A 23,925-nucleotide genomic window follows, 5' to 3' on the forward strand; every position below is an offset into this window, starting at 1 on the left:
CAAGCACACTATCAAGCTGTAGTAAAGAGCAAAATTAACGCGAAGTTTTTTACCTCCAGACAACTTCCTAAAAAAATAGCAAAAAAATGCTGTTACAGCTCGATCTTAGTTATGGTAGAGTTCTTGAAACATGGTATTGGACATTTTAGAGAGTGAACAAATTCAACAGTTCACAAGGCCAGTGCACAGCTGATTTTAAAGTCAAATTGTATAATATATATATTAAGCCCCTAAAAACTAATCATAAAGCTAATATCAAGGGAGAGTTCAAACAAATTGATGTGCTTATCGTCTAAACTTGCAAATTGGTTGAGTTAGAGTTGTGATATCCACTAAGTTCCAGAGAGATTTGCCTTGAAAAGCATGGAAAACTCAGGTGAATGGACAAGACAATGTTTTGCTTGGTTGAAATCCATGTGAGCGAGTGGGCGTGTTCCCAGTCTTCCAAGTTCCAATCAGGGTTGGTTTTGCACAAAACTGGTTAACTCTGAGGAAGCCACAACTATTGTGGCGTTTTCAAAGAGGTAAGCATTATTGGAAAAATGAGTCAAGGTTCTAACTTCTTCTCTGTATTGGCTAAAAAATATTTCAGTATTGACTCTTTAAATAATAATCAATTGTCGAAATGCAACACTGGCAAACATGCCCTACTCCAGTTTATTAGCCATTACTAAACTAAATATCAGCAATACCAATGCCAAAATTTGGTGCATAAGGTTGAAAGAAATGTCATTTGACGTTGAATGCACAGATATTAAACAGAGCAAAGAGCTAATAAATACTATGACACTCGTTTGACAATGTTGCACATTATTTGGAATGAAAAACCCAAGAACTAAATTAATAAATATTTAAAGCTTGGCATAGCTTTTAAGAACTACAAAAACGCCCAAGATAATGTGTTACAGTCGGCAACTATGGTTTTGTTATTGAAAAATTAGTTTGCTTGGTCAAACAAGTCGTCGTTTGTCTTTCTCTTTTGAAGCACAGAGCTCTACACAGAGTTGCATCCTCCTCCCGGATTTTCGTTTGAAATGTTTGATGACGGAAAGTCACTCAAGGGTTGCGAAGTTTGACAACACGTGACTTTTGGTAATTGCCAGATATCGCTGCTTCACAGCTTGGTCAAGGTTCCTTCGCTCGCAAAGTACTACTCACTTACATTTCCCAACTTGCGATAACAGTGAAAAATATGCCAAATTAGCCGCTGAGAATGGAGACTCGTGTTCACTCAGCCGAAAACGTAGCGTTAGGTAACATGAGCTTTGTATTCGTTTTTGAGACGCAATACCTGTGGAATACACAATTCCACCTGATTTGTTAGGTTGTGGCCACTACCAGCTCCAAAATCTAATTTCTAATGCGTGAGAGATTTAAAAGAGCGCGTGATGTACAGTTGACACAACAATAGAACTAACAACGTTATTCAAGCACATGAGTCACATTATTCATGAAGACAAAAGCTGAGATTTTTTTTGACCAGCAATCGTTAGACAGCTGGTCTTTTAGGAAGCTCCATGGTCGACTGTGCATCCACTTCATGCAGAGTCAACCAGGCATGAACGACAATAATAATGTAAGGCCAGATCAAGAGTGGAATGCTCCGGAAAATTCGCTCAAACATGTTGATTCTTCTACTACTCTCTATAATTCCAGCCTAAAAAGTGCATACAGTGTGAATATTTTTTTTTGCATCTGGCACACAAGTTCAAATCACGGTCTTGGTCAAAGTTAGGTAACAAATCTCTCTCTATTCGCCTTTCATTCTACTATCAAAAATCTAGTCAAAAACAGTTTTGAAAAGTCATGAACTATGGTTGCAGAGTGGTAAAAAAACATATATTGAAGGCGTAGGTTTAAACCTAACTCATCACAAGACCATGATGAAAGCTTAAAAGATCCTAATCAAGAGCGACTATTCATCTCAATGAACTTGATCAACTAAAGTCTGCCTTGTCAATACCGCAACACTGAGCTTCACCTTCTTAGATCATGAAACTGACACCGTCACGAAGCATTTACTCTAAAATTACAAAAAAATGATGGCGCTGCCTTTGGTCACTACCTTGATGGTTTCAATGCAGTCCTCGAAACTTTCCAATCGAGATTCAGCATCACTGAACTCCAAGAGAGTGGATTCCAAGGAGGAATTGGCCGAGAACAATGGACTTCGATCCATAAGGGATGGTGAACACAAAGAACCTGGCCTTCCTGCGACATTCACTGGAAAGAACTGCTAATTAAAGGCTGTCCACTTCGTCGCAAGTGTTCAGTGATTGTTTCAGACTTTGAAAAAGGCCTCTTTACTCGTGTGGAGAGACCTTCACCTTTAAACGAACCAAGGCCATATCTCGATAGTAAGGGTAAACAAGTGTTTGCTCTATTTATGAGTCATTGAGATTCGACAAATAGCTTTTCAGAGGTTGGGTGGTTAATTTCAACTCAAAGTTCCGTGAACATGAAATTATATAAGGGACATCTTTGTGCTCAATTGTACATGTGTTGGCCTTAGAAAATGTTACACATCATTTTTTTTTCAGGAAAAGCGACGGCCCTGTATTTTATTTCGATTGCTTAGGTTTGGAATACAAACGCATTATGCATGCCCCTTTTTTGCTTTTCAAATGAGAAACTGTTATTGAATCATGGCTATTTTTAATAAATCTTTGACATCACAACATGTTACATATCACACCTCTTAGCGAAAAAATGCCGTTTCTTGGCAGAGATTGGCGAAGAAGACGTCAAAAAAATGAGAGGTTGAGGGATCAACTCGTCATACATTATTGCGTCCCTTCTTCAGGACTCTCACAACCTTGTATTTATTTAGGGTAGACAGTTTCCTCCTCGCGTCTTCAATTTCAAAGGGTATTGCCATCTACCGAGCAAAACTGTTTTCTTGGAAAGTGGCCTATTTAAAAAGCCGGTGGTGAGGCAACCTCATTTTGGGCGTTTTATGGAGGGAGCATCAGTCAAATATCACTTTGAGTAGTGAGCCAGTGGAATTTTCAACTTTCAAGTAAATCATGCTACATTGAATTATGGCACAACATGGTACCCCAGAGGGCGTGGGTTTGAATCTAGCCTTCGGAGACAAAATTACTCCCAGCCTGGTTATTTGATTGCAGAGCAAAAATCACAAGGGTGAAGTGGTCTCCGAAGACTATTGTTATTTCTGTTTGTGTTGATCCAATCTCTTACTTTTGTCTATATTGAAATTTCTCTCTTACCTGAATGGCGACAATGGATTTGGCTTGCTCATGGAAGAGTGATTGCACCGGAGGGGTCAATTTGAGGTCCAAACTGTGGTCGCCAGCATTGACCTCCATGATTTTCAAGATTTGAGCATTGACTAGCACACGACGATTGAGGAGAAAGCGGTAAGTAGAGACATCTGGCGGCTTTCGATGAGTGTCTGGGGAATTGCGGCATGATCAACATTGACGACTTCCCAACAGATGTGGTCCGCTAAACCAATGCAGAATATCGTATTGGAAATCAAGAGTTGGGGCAACTGCAACGCATCACCTGGAAAACAAAAGCAAAATTGTTTTAATCACCAATTTCAAGGTCTATTGTACATTGATGTTTCTCTGTCTCGAGTCCCTGTAATTTTGGAGTTGTCTCCAATCAACACCATGTTAGATACTACAGGGTAAATAAGCATCAAATCCATCAACAAAAACATATCTTTCAACTCAACTTTATTGCACAAAATGCAAAAGTTGGTCAATACGCCTTGCAGAGAAGGTATTTAATCCAATGAACTCGGAAAACATTACTGAAAGACAGTTCAGACGAACATATTTTTATTTTCAGCTTTTCAGCACTCTCTTTAAGCACATTTTCTGAGAATTGAGTGGATATTATCAAGATGTGTTCTGGAGTGAACTCTTTTCATGGGATTCTTATTATTGTGGTAGTTCACTGTAATTCTGTAATTTTTCAATACGAATTGCTTTTAAAGAACCATTCCAATAATGAATGCGTGTAAAAGAAGCTTGTTTTGTCCAAGGACAAATAGATGAAGGATACGCAATTATATCTTCCTTCATTTTGGCAAAGAGTCGCCAGAACGTATTTTAGAGTCACATGATCACTCGCAAATGACCAATTGAAACGGGCATTTTATGATCTTGGTAAATTTATCCAAAGAATGGAATCCCAAGGATTCAAACAGTTGTCACATTTTGCACGCATATCTTCATATTTGGCTGGCATCAAGAGGCTTATGTATAGTATGACGAAAAATTACTGCTTTGTACTTGGCCTATACCATCTCAATTACAACAATTAAACGTGTTGTTCTTGTTTCAAGGCGTGTAAATAATACCAGTAGAAACCAATCTTGTAAAGTACAAACATGGTAATGCAGTCAATGCGGAATTTGATCATGGTCATTGACTTCAAAACGATCATAAATGAAGATTAGGTAATGCTTTTAATTGTCTTTTAATTTCTTGGCAAGTCATAATTATTTTTATCGTTTCCTTCAATTCCGATTAACCTAATGTTATAGAATATTGGTAAATTATGAATTTATTTTTCCATGCCATAAAATAAGTACCGATTAATACACAGGATAATGTATCATATTAAGCAATGGTGAGATTGACTAGTTCGAAGATTGCAGAGTTCTTTCGTTTACGTAACTGTTCTTTTTGTACCCGAACATGTTTTCTCACCTGCACAAAACCTCTCTTTAAAAAAAAAAGTAAAGAGGAGCATTGCTATTTTTTAACTAACTCTTAAATTAGAGAATCCTGAATTATGTTGAAATGAACAATTCCCGTCAAATAGAACAATGAAAGTCATATTTCACATGACTTAGTAGTTATGATACTTCATTTGAGTCCACCCATCCAAAAAATGAATGATCCCTTTCTGCTTCCTTTGGTTGACCATGACACTTAACCAATTTTCGGTCAACTCATATGATTAACGAGATCGATCATTAACCTTGGACTAATTAGGTAAAATTCTGGAATGTTTAATACCTTGCGGCATTCTGAGACCATTATCCAAGGAGGAGGGTGCACTTGACAGAACAAGGGTCACATTTCCTGGGAGGAATTTTCTTGTTGGTACAGCAGATTAGTGGCCTTTCAATCTTAACCGCATTTATGGGCTAAATGAGCCACAAGTTAGGGTTTGATTGAAGGAACAAAATAAGTTCACGTTATTTAAAATAAATTCACTAATACAATTCCTTCCAATGGGCTGATAGAAATGCGATGTCTTATTTAAGTATAACCTGTATATTTTGGGGCTAAGTGTCATTCCTCAAATGAGGATTATAGTTCATAATAAAGGAATCCATTGGTACAAAAATTTTCTGCAAACGGCCATGGAAACGGAAACATATTCATTGCTTGGCGTTCATGGAACGCTAAATGTAGAGCTCTATGGAGAGATGTGCCACCCCCACTCCTTGCGGACACATCTGATTAGCTCAGTTTGGAAGTTTTAAAGACCAATTAAATTCTACTTCAATATTCTGGTTTCCTCAAAGCGTTGAAATGTCATTAACCTATTGGCTTCTTGAGTTAATATTTTTTTCAAGTCAAAAGTGAAATCAAAACAGTCTACATAGGGGCGCGTTTTATCTACTTAGAGCTCTACTCCCACCCATTGTGCTGGCTCATTCTCCAGCAGTTCCGCGATTAAATCTAGTCAATTGAATCGACGCTTGGTGGTTTGGACCTAAGGCGATTTAAACTTGAAATCAAATGTCTCGAAATTCGGCTCCCAAGGCCTCCTTGATCTGATTCAATGACTCCTCACGCTTTAACTAACCAAAGTCCTGCCTTGATCCTTGGAGCATTCCTGTTGATATGCTTGGCTTAGGTGGAGGGACACGAGCCCCTTGGTGGACTCCTTGGTCTCAGTGGTTAACCCGAGGAATCGCAGATATTTCACGGACCCAACCTGTGGACCCCAGTAGTCCATTACAGGGTCATTCTTGTGTTTATGGAAAAAAAAGATCACAGCCCAATGACTGGTTGAATATCAAGAAATCCACATCGTGAATTCAAAGTCATGGGAATATTAGACATGGCACCGAAGCCGTGGAAAGCGTAGCAAAAAGGCTTGATTCCTGACAAATGTAGTACAAGGATGCATGTGTGACTGCAAACTTCAGAAAGGCTTAGTTTAAATGACAAATAATGCATTGCTGTAACTGCAAACCATGACTCTGATACGGTTGGATGAAAATGAGCATCTCTTTTTTATTGTGTTGCATTGATCAATGAGATGGCGAGTGTGTTGTCAAAAACGACATTAAAACCTAAAAGAACCATTGGATCCATTGGCAAGAGTATATAAGACATTTTTTAATGTATAAATCTATATCATTCCTAAACCTGTGGCAATAAACAGGGACTGAAGGGGGTAAAATTTATCCCTAATTCGTTTTGTCTTTAGAAACTGTGTCAAGGAAATAATTCAGTTTCGAAAATTGGTTTCATAAAATGAAAGCTAACTCAGACACCAACATTGAACTTTCACTGAATTGTTATCATAAGAAAAGTTTTCATGAAAAAAAAAAAGCTTCAATTCGGAAAATGGATCCGTCGCAGACACACTCAAGTGTTAAAAAACAACCTTTTCCAACAATCACATTGAGGGCACATAAAACTACTTATTTCAAGTTCTAAGACAATTTTTGAACATTCAAATAATTAGTTTTACTTTTAATTTCGTAAAACAATAAAATGAATTTGGTTTTAAACACCTGAATATTTCGTTCCCTTAAGCCAGTCCCATTACTTTGAGCAATTTCAAAAGACCATTGACCCACAGCAACTCTAAAACTATCTAAAATGACTCTTTTTCACTTTCCAACATGTTGTAGGTTTCGTTGAGGTGCAACAAACCTGGAACTGCTGATTTAATGGGAGGCAATCCGATTCACTTTCACCACGGAAATAACGCCATTTACATGAACGTTTGGCTGATTTTGTTTTTTTTTGGCAAAGGTCTGCTTCAATTCAGGTAGGTAGGTGTCCCCTTATTTGGGTTTATGGGGCACGTCATTGACTAGAATTTTGATTGAAACCGAGGGTCGGTTTGAAAATTAGTTGGGAGGAGCCCGGCAATTGGTTTTGCACAAGCGGCATTACATTACACCCAAAACACTGAGAGGTGGTGGGCTAATATGCCTGCCTTCATAAGGAAATGATCTTTTTGCGAGACACCTTCATACAAAAACTTGCACGATTTGGGTGTCATAAAAACCTCTCGGTTATTGGCTCCAATAATCGGGTTGTTTTTGATTGTCGAGAAGTGAGCCTCTCTCCTTACGAAGTCTCTATTTGGTCTATAAATTAAGTAAAACAAATATTCAAAGGTGGGCACTAAACGTCAGTAAAGTGTTTGTTTCATTTTTATTGCAACTTGAAATTGACTATTCGAATCATACTCGATGATTGTTGTTATTAAATCTGTGGTTTATGTCAAAACTTCAAACAACCAAATACGCTGCTCTAAATAGTAGCATGTTATCACACTTTTAAAAGAAATTTGATACAAAATGCAAAAAAGTTCTTCTGTTCAAAACAGAAATATTAAGAGCTAGCCTGAAATAAATTTTCCATTCAATCACGCTTTACTAGGGAAAAGCGATCCTTTCAGAGCACTATTGGTATGTTGTTTCAAAGCCTCCTACCAAGTAGCTCAGAGGTTATTACACGACATATGGCCATCTCCTTAAACTCGTCATCAATTGACAATCGGATGCCCACCTGTGGCGGGAGTTGCCTCCGTGCTCATCACGAGCAACAAAAACGAAGGTTTCTTTGCATAAGCTAGGATGACAAGAACTCCACCAAAGAGCCTGAAGAACCAACCATTTAAGGAATGACTTGTTGGAAGTGAACGTATCCGATTCCCATGCATAAAAACACACACACTCCCCATCAACCAATAATAGAGATGCTAATTTCGGTAATTAAGGCCTTCTCGGAGGGCAAATAACGTCGGATTACATTCCAACTGATGCTGCCACACGCGGAATTTCGGCTCGAGGCTCAGACATCTCAACCATATGTGGGACGTTCTCTTTCTCTCTCTTTCCGAATAGATTTATCAAAAATCATCTTCTCCCGCTCGGATCCGATTGTGAGAACGAATTTATGCAGCGAGAAAGTGAGCCTGAAATTGGGTCAAAAGGAGATGTATTCCATTCATTCCGCCAGAATTTGGATATAAACAAATTTTAACGTAGGTGGGTAGATTCAATCAAAGTCGATAGCGCGTTTCATTGTTTACTTGCGCTCTGACTTGCCCTCCTCAAATGAGTTTTAGGGAACCGATGTTTCCCAACAAACCCACTTGCATTTTTATAGTGGAAAATTTGACTCAAAACAACAAAATTCGTCACCTTGACCATTTGTCAAATAAATATCACAACGACATCTGGCGGGCAAGCGCTTGCTCAAAATTTAAACAGATCTCTACGGAACCACTAATCACAGCGACAACTTGTAACACGGTTTCTTTTTTCTGTTAGTAACCTATTACCCTTCAGCTTTTGTTTAGAAATGTTTTAGTTCTTGCCATCGCCAATTAGGCAAAGTAGCGCTGTTTTCCAACACTCGTGCGTTCTCAGACCCAGGGTCTCTACGTAGAATAAGCACCCATTATATAAAGTTACCTATCCATTCCATCAGGTGTATGAGGTTGTTAACGCTTCGAGGCTATTAAGTAGCAAGTGGTCACCAAAGTGATCATGGTGATGATCGGCGAGTAGAGCATGAATGCAGTTAGTTTCCCAGCACAATTTGCCCGGAAGACTCCAATGGTTGGGGCTAAAGTGGAATGTGGCGCCAGAGCATTCTCACGGGGAAAATTGCTCGCTCTTGCTTGGTCTATACATCTCTAGTTGGTTGGGAATGAGTTCCCGAAAGAGGAATGAAACCAATCTCCCACCAAATAACCCGAAGAGCCGTCTTCATTTGACTACAGTTACTTTGGATCAACATTGACTGAGGGTATCAGAAGGTCGCTCTGAGGAAAATGGGATACAGTGACAATTGCAACAATGACTTGGCCAGTTTCACTTGATATGAAAAATAGGGTTACATTCTAACTGTACAAGCGATTGCAATTTTGGACGATCATGGCGCAGTAACTCATTTCTAATTAGACTCTTTCCGACGGTGGGATTTGAACCCACACCCTCTGGGAAGCAGAAGGAATGAGCTTCTTCAGGGGGTCCTGGACGGTTCATAACAAATCAGTTTCAGCGATTTCCGCCAGAACTTACGCTCCTTTCAACAACCAAGTTGTTGTGGTTTAACGGGCTTTTACAATTTTAAACAAATTACCATTGACCATAACTTAAGGCCTATTTCTATTTGATTCATATCTCATGCACCTACCGAATCGCTAGCTTTAAGTAAATGTTAAAATTCCAAAAAACCGGGAGATCTGGCAGTAACGGGATTCGAACCTACGTCCACACAACAAATTTGTAAGCGTTTCGCTAATTTGGTATATCTTCCTGGGTAATTTGCCGGAAGGCAGATGGTAAAATAATGATGGTAAAGCAAGAAGATTTGGCTCTTATTTTACATCATTTTCAAATAGTGAGTCGAGAAACAAATGTGCCGAAATTCACTTTCAAATTGATCAGACTTTAATGCCTAAATCACATTCGTGTCGGAATGATTCACTGAGAGACTGACTAGCTTCATCATTGTCCTCTTGACAAGCAAATTCAAGGTAAACAATTACTCTTGTCGCAAATATCGTCGTTTCATTTATAAACTATTGTTCAAGCAATATATCTGTAACGATATTTCACACTTCATTAATATATCCATTAAAAAAAACATAAAACGGAGGGTCGAAAACGTGAATGAAGTTCAAATTTGAGCCAAATACAAGTTTCTCTCTGATAAACAAGGCCTTACTCGGTGGTCATTAGCGATTGAGTAATACCATTGCAATAAGTAATTAGCGTGGAATTCACTTCTAATGATGTTCAAGCGACGTCTGTGAGATCTAAAGGGCTTGTCTCATGCTAAGGTTGTCCAGGAATCCAACCCTTCGCAACATTGATCTTGTCGCCGTCCGTGACAAGGATCAATCTGGTGGTTTTGACATCTTCATGAAGAAATTCCAACGCAAGTTTCACAGCCACAAGCTCTTCCACTGAGACTAAAGCCTGTGGCAAAGTTGGCTTTAAATCTGATTCCAACTTGGAAAAGCGTGAATAGATAAACCATTTTGCAAGATATTTGGTATCAAGAGTCCAGAAGAGGCAGAGGTGGGGTCGAAAAGGTCACTAATATCGCTCCTTTGGCATCAATTACTCAATTACTACCACATCTCAAAGTTCAACATAGTTGACCCCTGTCTTGGAGGAAAAGAAAACGAAAAGGTTTTTGGAGGGTGGCTCCTTTGAGCAAAACTGAAAACATTTAGTCTTACGGGTAAGGTTAGACAACTTCATTCTTCTCTGACGATCTTTGAGAACTGACAATATTGATATGGTAAAAGAATCGATTCGCTTGGGCACTAAAATCCGTTGCGTGGTTCGAAAAAGGTGGCGTTCAGGGCAGAATACTGAGAAACACTACACTTGCTGAACATTTTGGGAGAAACCAAACCAAACTATCAATAAGCGAGCACTTATCAGAGCAAAACACTTTTAAAGACTGGAAGTCATTGTCGTGGAACGACGTTGTTCTAGTTTTGAGGCTGATGAGGAATTGCCCTATTTGGGCATGGCCATTGGCGGCTTTTATCGGAGATTTACCATTGTCTAGCGGTTCAATTTGAGGAAGTTGATTGTTGCTTGGACTAAAATGTCTGATAATTCTCATACAACAAGAACAACAACAGCAACAACAACCTTGAATAGCTAAATGGCAGTTGATTTATTCCAGATTACTCTCTTGTTTAATGATTGCTCAATTACATCATTTTTTTACCCTGGAATATGTCTCATCAATAAACATAATTAGGAACGGTTTACGCTCTGAGAACGCATTTTTCACAAGCGAGGTTGTTGTGCTGTTTTGTCTCCGGGTTCCTTGCATGGACATCAATTCTGGCTACCGAGTATCAGGATGAACTTCTAAACGTTTCATTTTCTTCTCTAGATTGATCTGCTTTGTGCAAAAGTCTCTGGATGGCGGATCAGTGAGACAGCCGTCACAATTCTTTGATGCATTTTGCATCGAGAATCTTCGCAATGCCAAGGCCAAAACAATCAATGACATATTCCAACTTGGCCATGGCCATTTCACTTTTGAAGAGATTGGAGCAGTCCGATAAAGTCACATTCGGACCCAAGACCCTCATCAAATGTCGCTTTGGTTACAATTTCATAAAAGAATATTAGGGAACTTTTATCCTTAAAAAACCCAGAAGCATCTCCAGTATTCCGGTCACATTTACGTTTGAACGCCCCTCGTTGATACTGGCGAATCTAACTAGCTCAAGGGTGACCAAAAACTGAGGAACAGTGGGGAGAGCAAATGACACCCGATTAAACTTTAAATGCCTTTGTGGAGGGAATTTCAGACGAGAGAAGGCGAAGAATAAGTCCTTGGTATCAGCCACAGACCGAAATGATGACATCAATGGATCTGAACCTTTCCTAATCGCCAACACGAAGCAGAGATCTTTTCATAGGATTAACTCAATGGAACGGTAATTGACTGCATGATTTGCGAGAAAAAAAGAAGGTGAGAATTATTAAGACCACTTTTTACGAAAGAACTTTCGATTTTCACACTCTTTTTTTTGTTCTTTCATTCAATCACAAAACTGCAGCCGTTCGATGTCTTCCATAAAGAGAAAGATGTGGAATCTACATTTGGCGGGTGGTTGGCGAATTGTGTTCTTTCAGAGCATAACTTTGCAAGTGTTTGTCAAGTCGAAAACTCCCAAAGCGAGTTCCATTGTCCAAATGAATGGCAAATTTAACCACATACAAAACTTTCAATCAGACTTTCCACCGTCTATGAATGAACTCCTACTACAGCCAGATCACAACTGAATCCCACGTTATCTCGGAATCTCGGAAGGGGTCCTTGGGCAAAAAACAAGGCTCTCTTATCTTGATAGTTTTAAAACATTGCAAAACCCATACAAATGTCTGTTTGTTAGTCGTATTAGTAATATGATCCCTTCAAAAAAAGATGTTCCATGAAAGCAATGGACTCAAGTATATCGGATCACGTGATGACTCACCCGGATCCTGGAATCCATGGTTGGGATGCCACATCAGCTTAAAAACCACGCAATTGTGACACTTATTAAAGCTATTCGGCCATACTATGATGATTGTAAGGCAATGAACTGCGACCCGCAGAGTGAGAGGAGGAGGAGGGGGGGAAGGGATTCTTTTTCCTACCTGGACAGAGAAAGCCATGAGATTCCAAAATCCGGAGGGAAAAACAATAATAGCACTCTTGAATTGAATCCAATGTACGACACACAGGAACTTCACACTATGAGGTTTTTGTTAACTTTTTTTTCACTCAGGCATTCTGATGCACTTTTTACCCCATGAAAGTGACCTTTGGAATGGCCAAATGGCTTTTAGTGTGTCTTCATGCCGTCCACAATGGATCCCAATGAGGATTGCCACAACAAGTGATGGTGATCTTCAGTGGAAGTCATGGCAAAAGTACTAGTCAAGCCACAGGAAGACAGAGCAAGAGACACCAACGATGAAGCTGTTGACGATGTATCTGTTCGTCCTGCACAGAGTACTACTACGAGGATCTAGGAGGCATGCAAGTGCTGCTGGAGCGTGTGTGTGTGAGTACTTCATATGCTTCACCGGCAGACTCACACATACGCTCAGTACTGTTTTGTATATACCTTCGTTCGCTCAGGGGGAGCAAGTAATAGTGGCAGTAGTAGGAATAGTATGAGCAGTGCGGGCGGTGCAGGAGATCCACAGAGGCGATCTCTGTAGTGTGGTGTGGTCATGACTTGGACTTGCACGACTCGGGGATCTTTTTTCTCATTTATTTCAAACGGGAAGTTTTCGTGACCAGAACCAAGCCCACGTTGGGACCCAATAGAGCAATGGAGATTGTTGCTAGACCGTCATTTTCTTTGTTATGCGTGATCTAGTATTTAGGGGTGAGAGAGACAACATCTTTGGCAGATAGGAAGCCAGGCTACAAGATGAATTTCTTAATGCTTTGCAATAAAAAAATGTAAATTAGCCAAGCAACCGAGAAAGTAGGGAAGAACACTTCACTTGAAACAGAGATCACCATTATTGATATGGTCAAAGTAGCAGTAGTAACATTTGAAAGATAACCACGCAACCTTTCACCTGAAATCTCAACCTCAAAGGGGGGCCTGGTCACTCGGGGATCAAGTTTGGACGGTCCCCTCTGTCTTTGTAAGTCAGATAACGTAACAACGGATCACCTTGTCCATTAGGTAGGTACATAAAGACTCACTCACCAGTGGGCGCCGCAAGCATGCATGAATTGGGCGCACGTTTCGATCCAGGAGCGCAAAAGGCGGAACGAACGAGCAACTTCGGTGCTGAAAGGATGGTGAATGGCTGATGGTTGATGGTTGATGGTTCTCACTTCTCCTTCAGTGGACCAGAGGGCGTCCATGGTTCCGATTACAGAGCTCTTTTCACGTCATGACTGTGCATGGCGTGGTGGCTGGTGGCAAGGGCTGGTTCTGGGCCCGTTTTCGGCTGGTTGAAGGTGAGCAAGGCGTGAATGGTTTTCATTGATTCTGCTCTAAATAAAGTAGAACATGTTCATGCGGCGACCAAAGGGGAGGGGAAAATTTCTCGTTTCAAGGAAGATGGGAGCGGAAACTAATGGTCTGAGGGAAAGACAGACGAGAAGACCTCTTGTTCTCTTACTTCCTTCAGTGGACAGTTATGCGCGTGCTTGTGGCCCATTAGCAACGGATATCAGTATCAGGTCCACAGTGATAAATGTTGACCAAAATGATTCTTGGGAAATAGGGGGGGATTACCAATTCCAGATAATTGTTCAATATGCTGCCGCTCCTTCCTTCCTAGACAATATTAGGTGATTGACGGTTCTTTTTCATAATTATGACCAATTTTAGTTGCATTGTTAACAGCTTAACAGCGGGGAAATGTAAAATTTCAAATCAATCTGCGACAGAGAAATTCCCCAAATGTACTAAAACATATTTATTTCACCATCATATAGAGAGCTCTGATGTTCACTTACAATTTAATCTGAATGAACATGAACTATGACCGTTTGGTCACCCTTATTCCAGAAATGGCAACATGAAGTTCGTGTCATTACATTTTTTTGCAGATGACGCAATTCACATATTTTACGAATTGAAGTTGTTTATTATCTCAAAAACAATATGAAATAGCTAAACACAAATTGGCAAGAGATCCAATTGAGATTGATTGTTGTCGAAAAAACATGAGACGCCTCACTTGAAAATGATCATCTTTCTGTACGTGTCCAATATAATATCCTAAAGGAAAAGATACTCAAGGTAGACTTTAAAAGGGTATTGCAGATGACATCCTTTTGTCATAACAAGGACACAAAGCTGTCTTTTGGAAGCTATACCTAAAGATATATTGAAGCAGTGTGCAATAAAGCATGCAACAATTTGATAAGAAATTCATTATTGGAGGCAATGAACATTGTTTCATACATGAAATAGAACTCAAATTTAGATTCCTCCATGTGGCACAAATAAATGGGTTAAATTGAGTATTCATGTGAATACTCATCCTCCAATGACAATGCAATTTTGTCGTTTGTCCAAAGGCGTCCGAAAAGAGTCTATGGTCTCAGGATTACTTGTGGCACTTTAAGATCCGATAGCCCAAGCACTCTGAGTAACAAGCATTCAAATTGGTACTCAGACGAAAAAACCCGTTCAATGACGTCACAACCAAAGAGCTCAAGACTGGTTCTACTTAAGAAGATGCTTTACCATGGAAGTCATGCTGATGATGGGATGCTTTGGATGCCGTACACACACAAACTTTATATTCAGTCATGATTGCAATGCTCTCCGAATAAATATCAATCCCTGTAGGGACAGTTGGCAACAACCTATTTTGGCAATAACTAAGATTATACAGTATTAGCATTGGCTTAATACAAAAAGTACATTGTTTTAGTCCTGCGTAAAAAGCAGGAGGTTCTGTTTTCGACAATGGTTGTTGTTGAAATGTACTATAACGATATAATGCTAACTTTTCTAAATCACTCCAACTTGAATCAAATGCCTTTGTGACAATGTAGATGTTGATTGGGGCTTTTAATTTGGTTTATGAGGTTGCCTATCTTTAACAGTTTTAATCGTACTCGTAGATATTATTGGTGGACAAAGCCGGTGATCTTAGTACCGTCATCGCAAGGCCTCTTCTCAAACTTAATCAGGTGTGTTAGAGCTGTGCCTTCTGTTTTCTTTACCCTCTCCTATTTTGACAATCCAGGTTTTAAACCTTCTACATATATGATTTCGATAACTAGCTCGCTAGAGGGCGAAAACTACATTCTATGACCATTCCGTGTTCCCAAAAGCTGCTGCTACAATGTAAACTTTTTAGGCCTATTCCAATTAGTTTTGACGCGTCTTTTTGGGTTGTTTTCAAGACAACTATATGATAGATAAACCCTCACAATTTTAGATAAAAAACAAGTCTGTAATGGAAGATGCTACCATGAAAAGCATCAAAAGATTTTAAATGGCTTGAACAGCGCTTTCTGGCTCTCTAGGTTCAGACAAACAACTCAAAATAGGTCAGAGCAAAGTAAGATATGTTGGCATTTTAACCCATTTTTCATGCGGAGAATGGCAGCTCAGTTATACTTAGGATCTGTGGAAGACAATACGATAGGAAAAAGGTGCTCAAATTTTTATAGACTTTAATTACACCAAATATACAAAGAATCTAAGGAGAACTGAAACCATGCTGTTAGTCAATAAATCAATAAATATTGAACTTGAAATACTTCATTTGAATTCTTAATCAATCAATCGTAGGTGCTTTTCCTGACGGCAAAAAACAAACTACTTTTGGCATTTGCTCACGAACTTCTAGAAATATGAACTGCGAACGAGTTTCCAATAACTCTCAGCCATTTTTCGAATAAAAGTATTAAAATAAGAAACATAGATACCTTCAATTGAAGGCAAGCAATTTTTTATACTATTTTTCTGTAAAGTGGTTCTTTTAAAAGTTATGTTGCTAAAAGCTTATGTAGCTGACCAAGAGCAGGCTGAAAATTCGAATTTTATGTAGTGTTTACTACACAACTTTGAACATGTTTCCTGAGTTCCTGCAGCATTGTTTTGGCCTTAAATTTGGCCAAGTTCATCTATTCAACAAGATCTTGGGGTCGTATCAAGCGCTTATTTGGAATAAGTGGACAGTTTAGGCGAATGTTTGCTTCCGTTCGAAGTCCACATCTTTTGAAGTCCATGATTTGCTTGGCATTGGGACATAGAAGTAGTAGGATAAGATGACATTGTGACCATTTCTTAGGAAGTCACTTGAGCTTTTGGGGCTTAATAGCTCTTTGTTAAGAGATTAAATTACAGTTTCAAGTCATTCATCCTTGAAGAAAATTTTTAATTTTGCATTGCACTTTCATAAAGTGCCACATTTTCAATCATTAACATACATACAAACTACTCTGAAGCTTGAAAAAGCTCTCTTCAGGCTCATTTTTGTTGATTTTAAGTTTTCTGTTTTTTTAAATATTCTATCGAAACCGTTGGAAAGTTTTTGTCTAATATCATGAATTGTGTTTTGCTTTGTTATTGCCTTTCCTGTATTTCGAAGTAGGCAAAAGACCTCCCAAAAATGGCAATGACACATCTGTCAGCCGCTACAATAGTACAAACTCTTTTTTTAGGGGGCAATTCTATTTAATATACCCCTTTTTTATTGTTTTAAGCAGGTGTTGATTCTTGAGAAAAGATAAACGTAAGTTGAGCAAAACTAGTTTAGAATCAGTTAACATTGACTTATAGTTCTAACACTACGCTTTCCCGAGTAAAACTCTGTGGGAAATGATGATCACTCAAGTCGTTGTTCACTATCAAGCAAACGTAAATGATTTTATGGTAAATTGATATACCACGTGCGCCATATTATCGTCTACTTTTGTTTGTGGCGCCAATAACAGAGTCAATGGGAGATCTGCCTAGTGATGGGATCAAATCAAATTTCAAATTCAAAGTTGCCAGAAAACGTGGATAGCAAAAGCATGCGGTTATTGCATCGCAAAGTAAACGCTTAGGTTTGAGCACAAAGGTAACCCTGGTTTGACGGAAGAAAAATCAGGATTACTTTTTGAGGCTGACTAATGGGTTTCGGAGATTCCATCAGTAATGTCATAGGCCATTAAAGATGTAAGTTGGCAGCCCTGGTCACAACCTCCCGTGATTACTAATTTGATCCCCATCACTAGGTCTGCCTAATTTTCTAATTTCGATGTGGGTTGCATGTGATTACTACCAACAGTTTTCGAGCATATTGCTGGTCTGAATTTATAAATAGGCAAACAGCCTTTTAAATAGGGAATAACTGTGAAAAAGGTTGTGGCCAAGCTTGACAAAGGTGAGACCGTCATCAACATTACCATACCAATGGTTTTGGCATCCGCCGCACCACGGTTTACAGCATAAATAAGCAAGATTCCGCCCCTAGGCCTAGGGTATTCTCAACGGCCAGGTCTACCTTGAACAAAGCTTGGGCTCCAGGCAATTCTGGCCGGAATTGGTTTGACCTCCACACAGCCTCAGCCTAAATCTCTTGGATTTCAACTATGGATTGTGAGCAAGCTGAAGGCGTCAGTTGGTGAGGCCTGGGCCGCCATGGAAAATGGGTACATAAAGAAAAATTTCGCCAACTTTATCCCCAGGCTCAAGCTCTACATGGACGTCAAAGGCCGAGCATTTGGGTAACATAAGTCTGAGATATATGCCTTCGAACTTTAATCTTGTGTATTAAGCTCTCTGACTCATTAGTCATTACAAATGAGTTCTACTGCATTAAGTCCATTGAAATTAATTTGTAGATGATATTATGGTGCACCCGGTATAGATGTCATAAATGTTAACAATTTACCCTTGTAGAATTTGAAAGGTCGCCCAAAAGTGTCGTTGGTGTATTTCATTTGGGACCGAAATTGTTCATTAGATAGCGCCTTGAGAAAGCACGACCTCATAGGACATAATATCAAACTTCTACTCTTGTGTCTTTGTCAGGCACCAGATTCAATTCAATTCATTAGTTGTCTGATTTATTCTCTATCCTGTACAGTATTCGTATCTATATAATCAAATGTTCATATTATCATCAAGCGTTTAACCTATAAGGGCCCATATTTGCAACGTCACACGGCCCAAAGAAAACGGGAAGAGGCACGTAAGATTGCTACATAAACTGCTCTCGCCTGGCCTTGAAAGCAATTTCTTTTCCGGACATTATGTGACCCGAGGACACTAATTGAAAATAAGATTTTGATAAAATTAGTCAAAAACAACACAAACGCATTATAATTCAATAAGAAGGAATTGGCCCAATCGGCCCTTTATTTGGTAAAGGCTGAATGACACAGCGCCCTCTGGAGTGCAGAACGTAAAACATATTTCGTGCAACGTAAGGGGGCTATTGATCGTTTCATACTTGTGGAAAATCGAATATTTCATATTACAGACCTTTGAGCAAAAGCGACGACGGCTGTCCCTTTGTTCTGAATCCATTTCGCATTTCTTTTAGAGGTTTCGAGATAAACAACGCATAGGGAACCGTTGGATCGCGACATCTTACAATTATTTTTACCTCCTTGTAACGGAATTGGCGACGATTGATAAAACGTCAAGAATGAAAAATTAATGGAGTGCAATGTTTATCATTCGAGGGTTGGCGTAGAGGGCTCTGGAATTTCCAAGAATGGAACAGAAAGCTCTGGAACTTTGAAGTGTCTTCTGTTGCAATGCTGGACTTGAAGGTCCAATGAAAACCATGGTGACCAATTTAGTTGGATGTGTTCTTTCCCAGAAGCCTCAATCACCAAATAAAGCTTCGGAACAACCAGATTTGAGATGAGTTGATTTAAGATGGTGGGTAAAAGGTTGCTCAAGGGTTTATGGTTAAGCAATGTTTCCTGAATTGTAAGGTCTCCTAATCCTTTCAATTCCATGGTGTCAAAGAGTAAATTGAGGTGTTGGAAATTCGAAAACCTAAATTTACACTTGCAGGATAATACAATGAGGAATGACCTTTAAAGGTTGGGTGATTCCATTTTTTACTCACCGCGGGGAGATAAAATAGTGTCGCAGGGCCGTTGGGGCACTCTCAGGCGGCTTGGACTATCTTTGCCGTTACATGTATTTTTTTCCTTTTTTAGCACGACCATGGCCTTAATCATGAATGTCATAGTTTTGAACCAAAGAATGAACTCTTTGGCACATTCAAAAAATATCAAACACTCGCCCATGAGCCAAATATCTGCTTTTTAAGTTTATGTTGTTAAATCTACTGGCCGGCTCGTCTGTGGCTCGTAGTATCACAGCGGCAAAGCCAAACTCACTCTGATAATCAGTCCCGTCGATTTCACACGTTTATCCAACTTGACGCTCATATTTTTTTCAAGCAAGTAATAAATACTTTTTTGGATGATCGAAACTCTATTTTCAACTCTTTGTTGCCGAAAGTGCTTACCATAACACCAAAGCACAAAATTAAAGGAAGAAGTGCTTACTGAACCCTGAATCGTAAATGATACCGGATGTATCCCATACCATACTTCTTTCTCCAATGTGGCAACTATTTTGGTAACACTCTCCAATAGGCCATATGAAGCTGGGAAATTCAAGGAAGAACACGGCATCCTGATTTGGATGCTTTAGGCACTTAGGCAAATAGTACTACCAACTTGCACCATGACCCAATCGAATTTTCAACTATTGAGTGAAGTTGTACTACAAAACTCAAAAGATGCCATTTTTTTGGTGCAGTTCTGTCACTGAATCAATATCCTGGCTCAGCATGAGTATAGTTTTTTTTTCAACAAGTTGGCAAAACTAAATAAATGGAAAATTGAATGTATACATGATGCACGTTGGCTAGGCATGATAGGATGACGTAGCCTGATTGTTTTGCTTGTACTTGTAAAGGGATATAAAATTTATTCAACCGGTCACCCTTGCTCGAAGAGAGCATTCGCAAGCTGAAGTTTCTCTTACCAAGCCACAAGGCAGAGAGAAGAGGAAGAATAACTCTAGCCCATTGAAAAGAAAGTAAAGAAGAACGATGACGAGTGTGCTGACCCACTCTGATCAATCAGGCTACCCAGGGCGATAAAAGCATTGCTGTCGCACTACTGAATTCTTGTTTAGTTAGTCAGAAGATGCACATAGGCTTGACCGGAAAAAAAATCATTCATGGTAGTCGTGATTTGCAGTCTACTGTAACAGACAATTTAACCATATCATTACGGCCCTTGCTTTTTAACAATGCAAGTCAAGCCGAATTGTAATGTAACGGCTCTACAATCAGAAACCACAACCAAAAAGCCTCTCGATTGTCAGCTGTCCTTCCGAAAAACTGGTCTACATGGCTTGCTCGCAGTCCGTACTCTTGGTGTATGTTTTGTGATTCCTCTTAATCCATGACTCACTCAAACAGAAAGTAACGTCAGATCAAATTGTGCCATCGGAACAAGACCATTTTTGGCCTCAATTTACCCTCGAATCCTCGAAAGAAAGTGAGTGAACAGTGTAGAGATTCCTTCGAAGAACCTGTTGACCTCTTTGAAGACTTGATCCCTTAAGGAAACCCAAGTGGTAAGGTTCGAATTATTGGATATGGACAAGCTATCACGTGACCTGAGACGCAATTTCTCTTGGATTCTTGCTGACAAGTTGTGCAACTAGAAACATATGCATGTAATTTTAATACACTCTAATGTCATCCGTTTTACTGAATCGGGTTGGAAACAAAAGATTGAAACTGGCATGGGCGCAGATTGCTTGTATTTATTATTGTTTATTTTGTACCGGGTGGGCGGAAATGTTTACCACGTATCAATGTTATTTCTTATCTTTCATTTCTTATCAAACTGTCAAACTCGTGGATTTTCTTCATGAAGAAGAGGACTAACTTTCTGAAATTATGTTACAATTTTTTTTTATCTTTCCCTAAGAATTGGAATGATTTTGAAATTAGTGATGTAGAATGTGAGTGGAAAGCAAAGTTTGAACAAGACCCTTAGAAGAGATTATCCATTTGCAAACCGCTTTGTTGTTATGTTTGAATTGGCCAAGAAGTGTTCACATCTTCATGAAACTCCTGAATAGTTCCAACAAAGTTGCCATCAAATTTTCCATTTCTCTGATCCATTTTCTTTCAAAAGCCTTTTCATTCAAATTGCAATAGTCTATACTTTTAGATGGCCAACATGACACATTCTTTAAAAACAGCTATTCAGCTTAAGAAAAATGGTAAGAAATGCTGAAAAGGACGATCAATCCCGCAAAGGTTACGCACTTTAAAAATGAAATTAATATTAGTTTTTTCGAAATTATTTATCAACAAATGGCGAATGTTTTTATTCAATTTTTTTTGCGCATATATGGCTTCAAGGTGAATAGAAACCACGATAATGTGGCCGCGATGGCTGTTTTCTGATGGTGCTTTTGAATTACAGAGAGTGGCTGGTTAAATCCAAAGAGACAAGGAAGCCAAAGAAGTAAAGGATCTCTCCACCCCCCACCCCTTTTCCAGGCTAGCTTTCGCCCTTAGGACCCTCGTGTCTAAATCAGTACATAAATCCAAAAAAGAATCCAACAACTTGTTAAATGCATCAATGGCAAAGGTCTAATGCTTAAACAAATGAAAGCATATGTAAGCTGAACATTCCTTGATCACCCTGATTGGCATTGAATGCCAAGTTTGTTCGAAATGATGCCAAATTTGTAATTTGAAACGTGCCATTTTTCAAGAAACCGGCTTGAAAACGTCTATTGCCACTGTGGTCATGGGCAGGGCTGGCCAAAACCCTGTTGGATAAAACCCCACCCATGGGCCTTTTTTACGGGCAAATGTTTCTCAATTATTTCCTTCATCCTCCCATGACCTTCGTGTTTCTTTGGCTGTAATTGGATTAATAATAGACTTGGAAGAGCAATGTCTCAATTTCATAAACTGAAATGTAGAGATACTTAATGTGTTCAGTATTGGGTAAACGTTATTCTCCACCGATTAGTTGGTGGTGCTACTTTTTTAAACTTAACCTAACCTTATCTAACCTAACCTAACCTAACCCAAACTAACCTAACACGATATTAATAGCCTTTAAAGTCTCTCTCCAAACCTTTCTAACAATCTGTCACAAATTTAAAAATCAGCACCGCCAACTAATCGGTGGAGTATAACGTTTATCTCAGTATTGTTGTTCATTCCTTAATTTGACTTGGTTGCAGGGCTTGAGTAATGGCGTTATTTGTAACACGTTGGTTTCTGAGTAACGGTACAGGTAACGTGTTTCAAATTTTGCAAAAGAAACGGTAGCAGTAACAGAACGGGTTTTTAGCCCTCCCATTACCGTTTTCCATGCACGGGAAAGAGAAAATAGAGGAAGGTTTCCTGTCCGATTTTTAAAAAGTTCCGTCTCAAATACAACGGATTTGCAAAACTTTTGAACTTCTTTGGCTGAAGCATTGGTTTCAAATCAACAGGGATAATTTATTAAAAACATTAACTTCAACTTGTGAACGTCACGAGCATGCCCCCGCCCCCATGGGATTAACGCATTTGTTGTCTACCCTGGTCACGAGACAAATTACCACCATTCATTTTACCCCAAATGAGTTTCTGAATCTGAGTTTTTGATCAAGCAGAACATGGTTCGTTGTATTGACCTTTACTAGCGAAAATGGACTGGGAATTCCCTTATTAAGCCTTGGAAATGCATTCAAAAAATTAGTGTGGTATTATTGGATTTTTCTAATACTCATAGCTTCACAAGAACTAATCTCCTGTGTAATCCAGTGTGTTTATTTGGTTGGCATGTGTAACTACAACTGAAACATGTACAATAATTTCTATGTTCCCCTAAATATCACTAATTCATTTAAATGATTAAAAGATTCTCAAATTTTATATGCCTTTTCCTTTCTTTCTCTTACCCGGTTTTCTTTCGTAATGTCACTGACATGATCAAGAATTGCAAGAAGTTATAACAAAAATGAGCTTTTTGTGATGCTTTTCATTTTCCCACTGCTTAGGTGATTGACTGGACATGAATCCAGGATACCAACAACAGCCTCCCCCTTACCCAACGAATGATGGGGGTGGATACATGCCACAGCCGGGATATCCTCCTCCAGGAGGATATCCACCTCAAGGGGGCTTCCCTCCACAAGCATCAGGATATCAACAGCCCCAATCCCAGGTAAGCACTGAATTATCCGAGGGTCAAAGAATGCCCTGAGATCAGTGTTTAGCAGCAACTCGTGGGTTTTGTTTGTTTTATTTGGTTCTCTAGGGAAATTATTGGGATGCAGGCCAAAATCCAGGATATTACGGAGCCACTCCTCCAGCCCAACCTCAACAGGTGAAAGCTTTTCTTTGCTAGGAGGTGGTTTGGTATTTCCTGTCCTTAGATTGCTGGTAAAAGTACCCTGACGCATGTTCTCAAATAAAGCTTTATTGGCGTTGGCATGTTCAGACCAAAGCGCGGAATTATGAAGGGGTGACATTCTCTTTGCCATTTTAGCCTGATTCACCCATTTATGTTAGCTCCAGTCCCTATTAGATATAGTCCTTTTCATTCTCATCTCCCTCCTCTTGTTGTGGACGAACACACAGAGAAATACAAGAATACCCTCTAAGATGCCTGACTTTATCAAGGTATTTTTTGCTGAACTACTTATTGCTGGTCTATTCTAACCAGG

At 39.3% G+C, this 23,925-nt stretch overlaps 2 protein-coding genes and 1 long non-coding RNA gene across 7 annotated transcripts in view; 2 read left to right on the plus strand and 1 right to left on the minus strand.

Annotated features, from left to right (window-relative positions):
* LOC131891447 (uncharacterized) overlaps nt 1-12,977 on the minus strand; it is a 29,670-nt gene extending 16,693 nt beyond the window's left edge. Inside the window, exons 1-2 of one of the 4 annotated variants that reach the window (XM_059241023.1) lie at nt 12,844-12,977; nt 3,231-3,528 (exon numbers count right to left, since the gene is read on the minus strand). In XM_059241023.1, the coding sequence (XP_059097006.1) occupies nt 3,231-3,329 (99 nt within the window). In that variant the 5' untranslated portion in view covers nt 3,330-3,528; nt 12,844-12,977. Of the gene's footprint in view, nt 1-2,065; nt 2,353-3,230; nt 3,529-12,207; nt 12,350-12,370 lie in introns of those variants that run through there. The other 3 variants (XM_059241021.1, XM_059241022.1, XM_059241020.1) reach the window with 3 other exon arrangements.
* A 104-nt stretch (nt 12,978-13,081) lies between these two features.
* On the plus strand, nt 13,082-15,053 carry LOC131891448 (uncharacterized). The gene is made up of 3 exons (XR_009374402.1): nt 13,082-13,419; nt 13,492-13,700; nt 14,772-15,053. It is a non-coding gene; the product is annotated as an uncharacterized LOC131891448 (long non-coding RNA).
* A 5,566-nt stretch (nt 15,054-20,619) lies between these two features.
* LOC131891898 (protein lifeguard 3-like) overlaps nt 20,620-23,925 on the plus strand; it is an 8,687-nt gene continuing 5,381 nt past the window's right edge. Inside the window, exons 1-3 of one of the 2 annotated variants that reach the window (XM_059241584.1) lie at nt 20,620-20,814; nt 23,257-23,423; nt 23,517-23,585. In XM_059241584.1, coding sequence (XP_059097567.1) covers nt 23,271-23,423; nt 23,517-23,585 — 222 coding nt within the window. In that variant the 5' untranslated portion in view covers nt 20,620-20,814; nt 23,257-23,270. The remainder of the gene's footprint in view (nt 20,815-23,256; nt 23,424-23,516; nt 23,586-23,925) is intronic. The other variant, XM_059241585.1, reaches the window with a different exon arrangement.

The sequence above is a fragment of the Tigriopus californicus genome, chromosome 12 (genome assembly GCF_007210705.1).
Source record: "Tigriopus californicus strain San Diego chromosome 12, Tcal_SD_v2.1, whole genome shotgun sequence".
Taxonomy (NCBI): Eukaryota; Metazoa; Arthropoda; class Copepoda; order Harpacticoida; family Harpacticidae; genus Tigriopus; species Tigriopus californicus.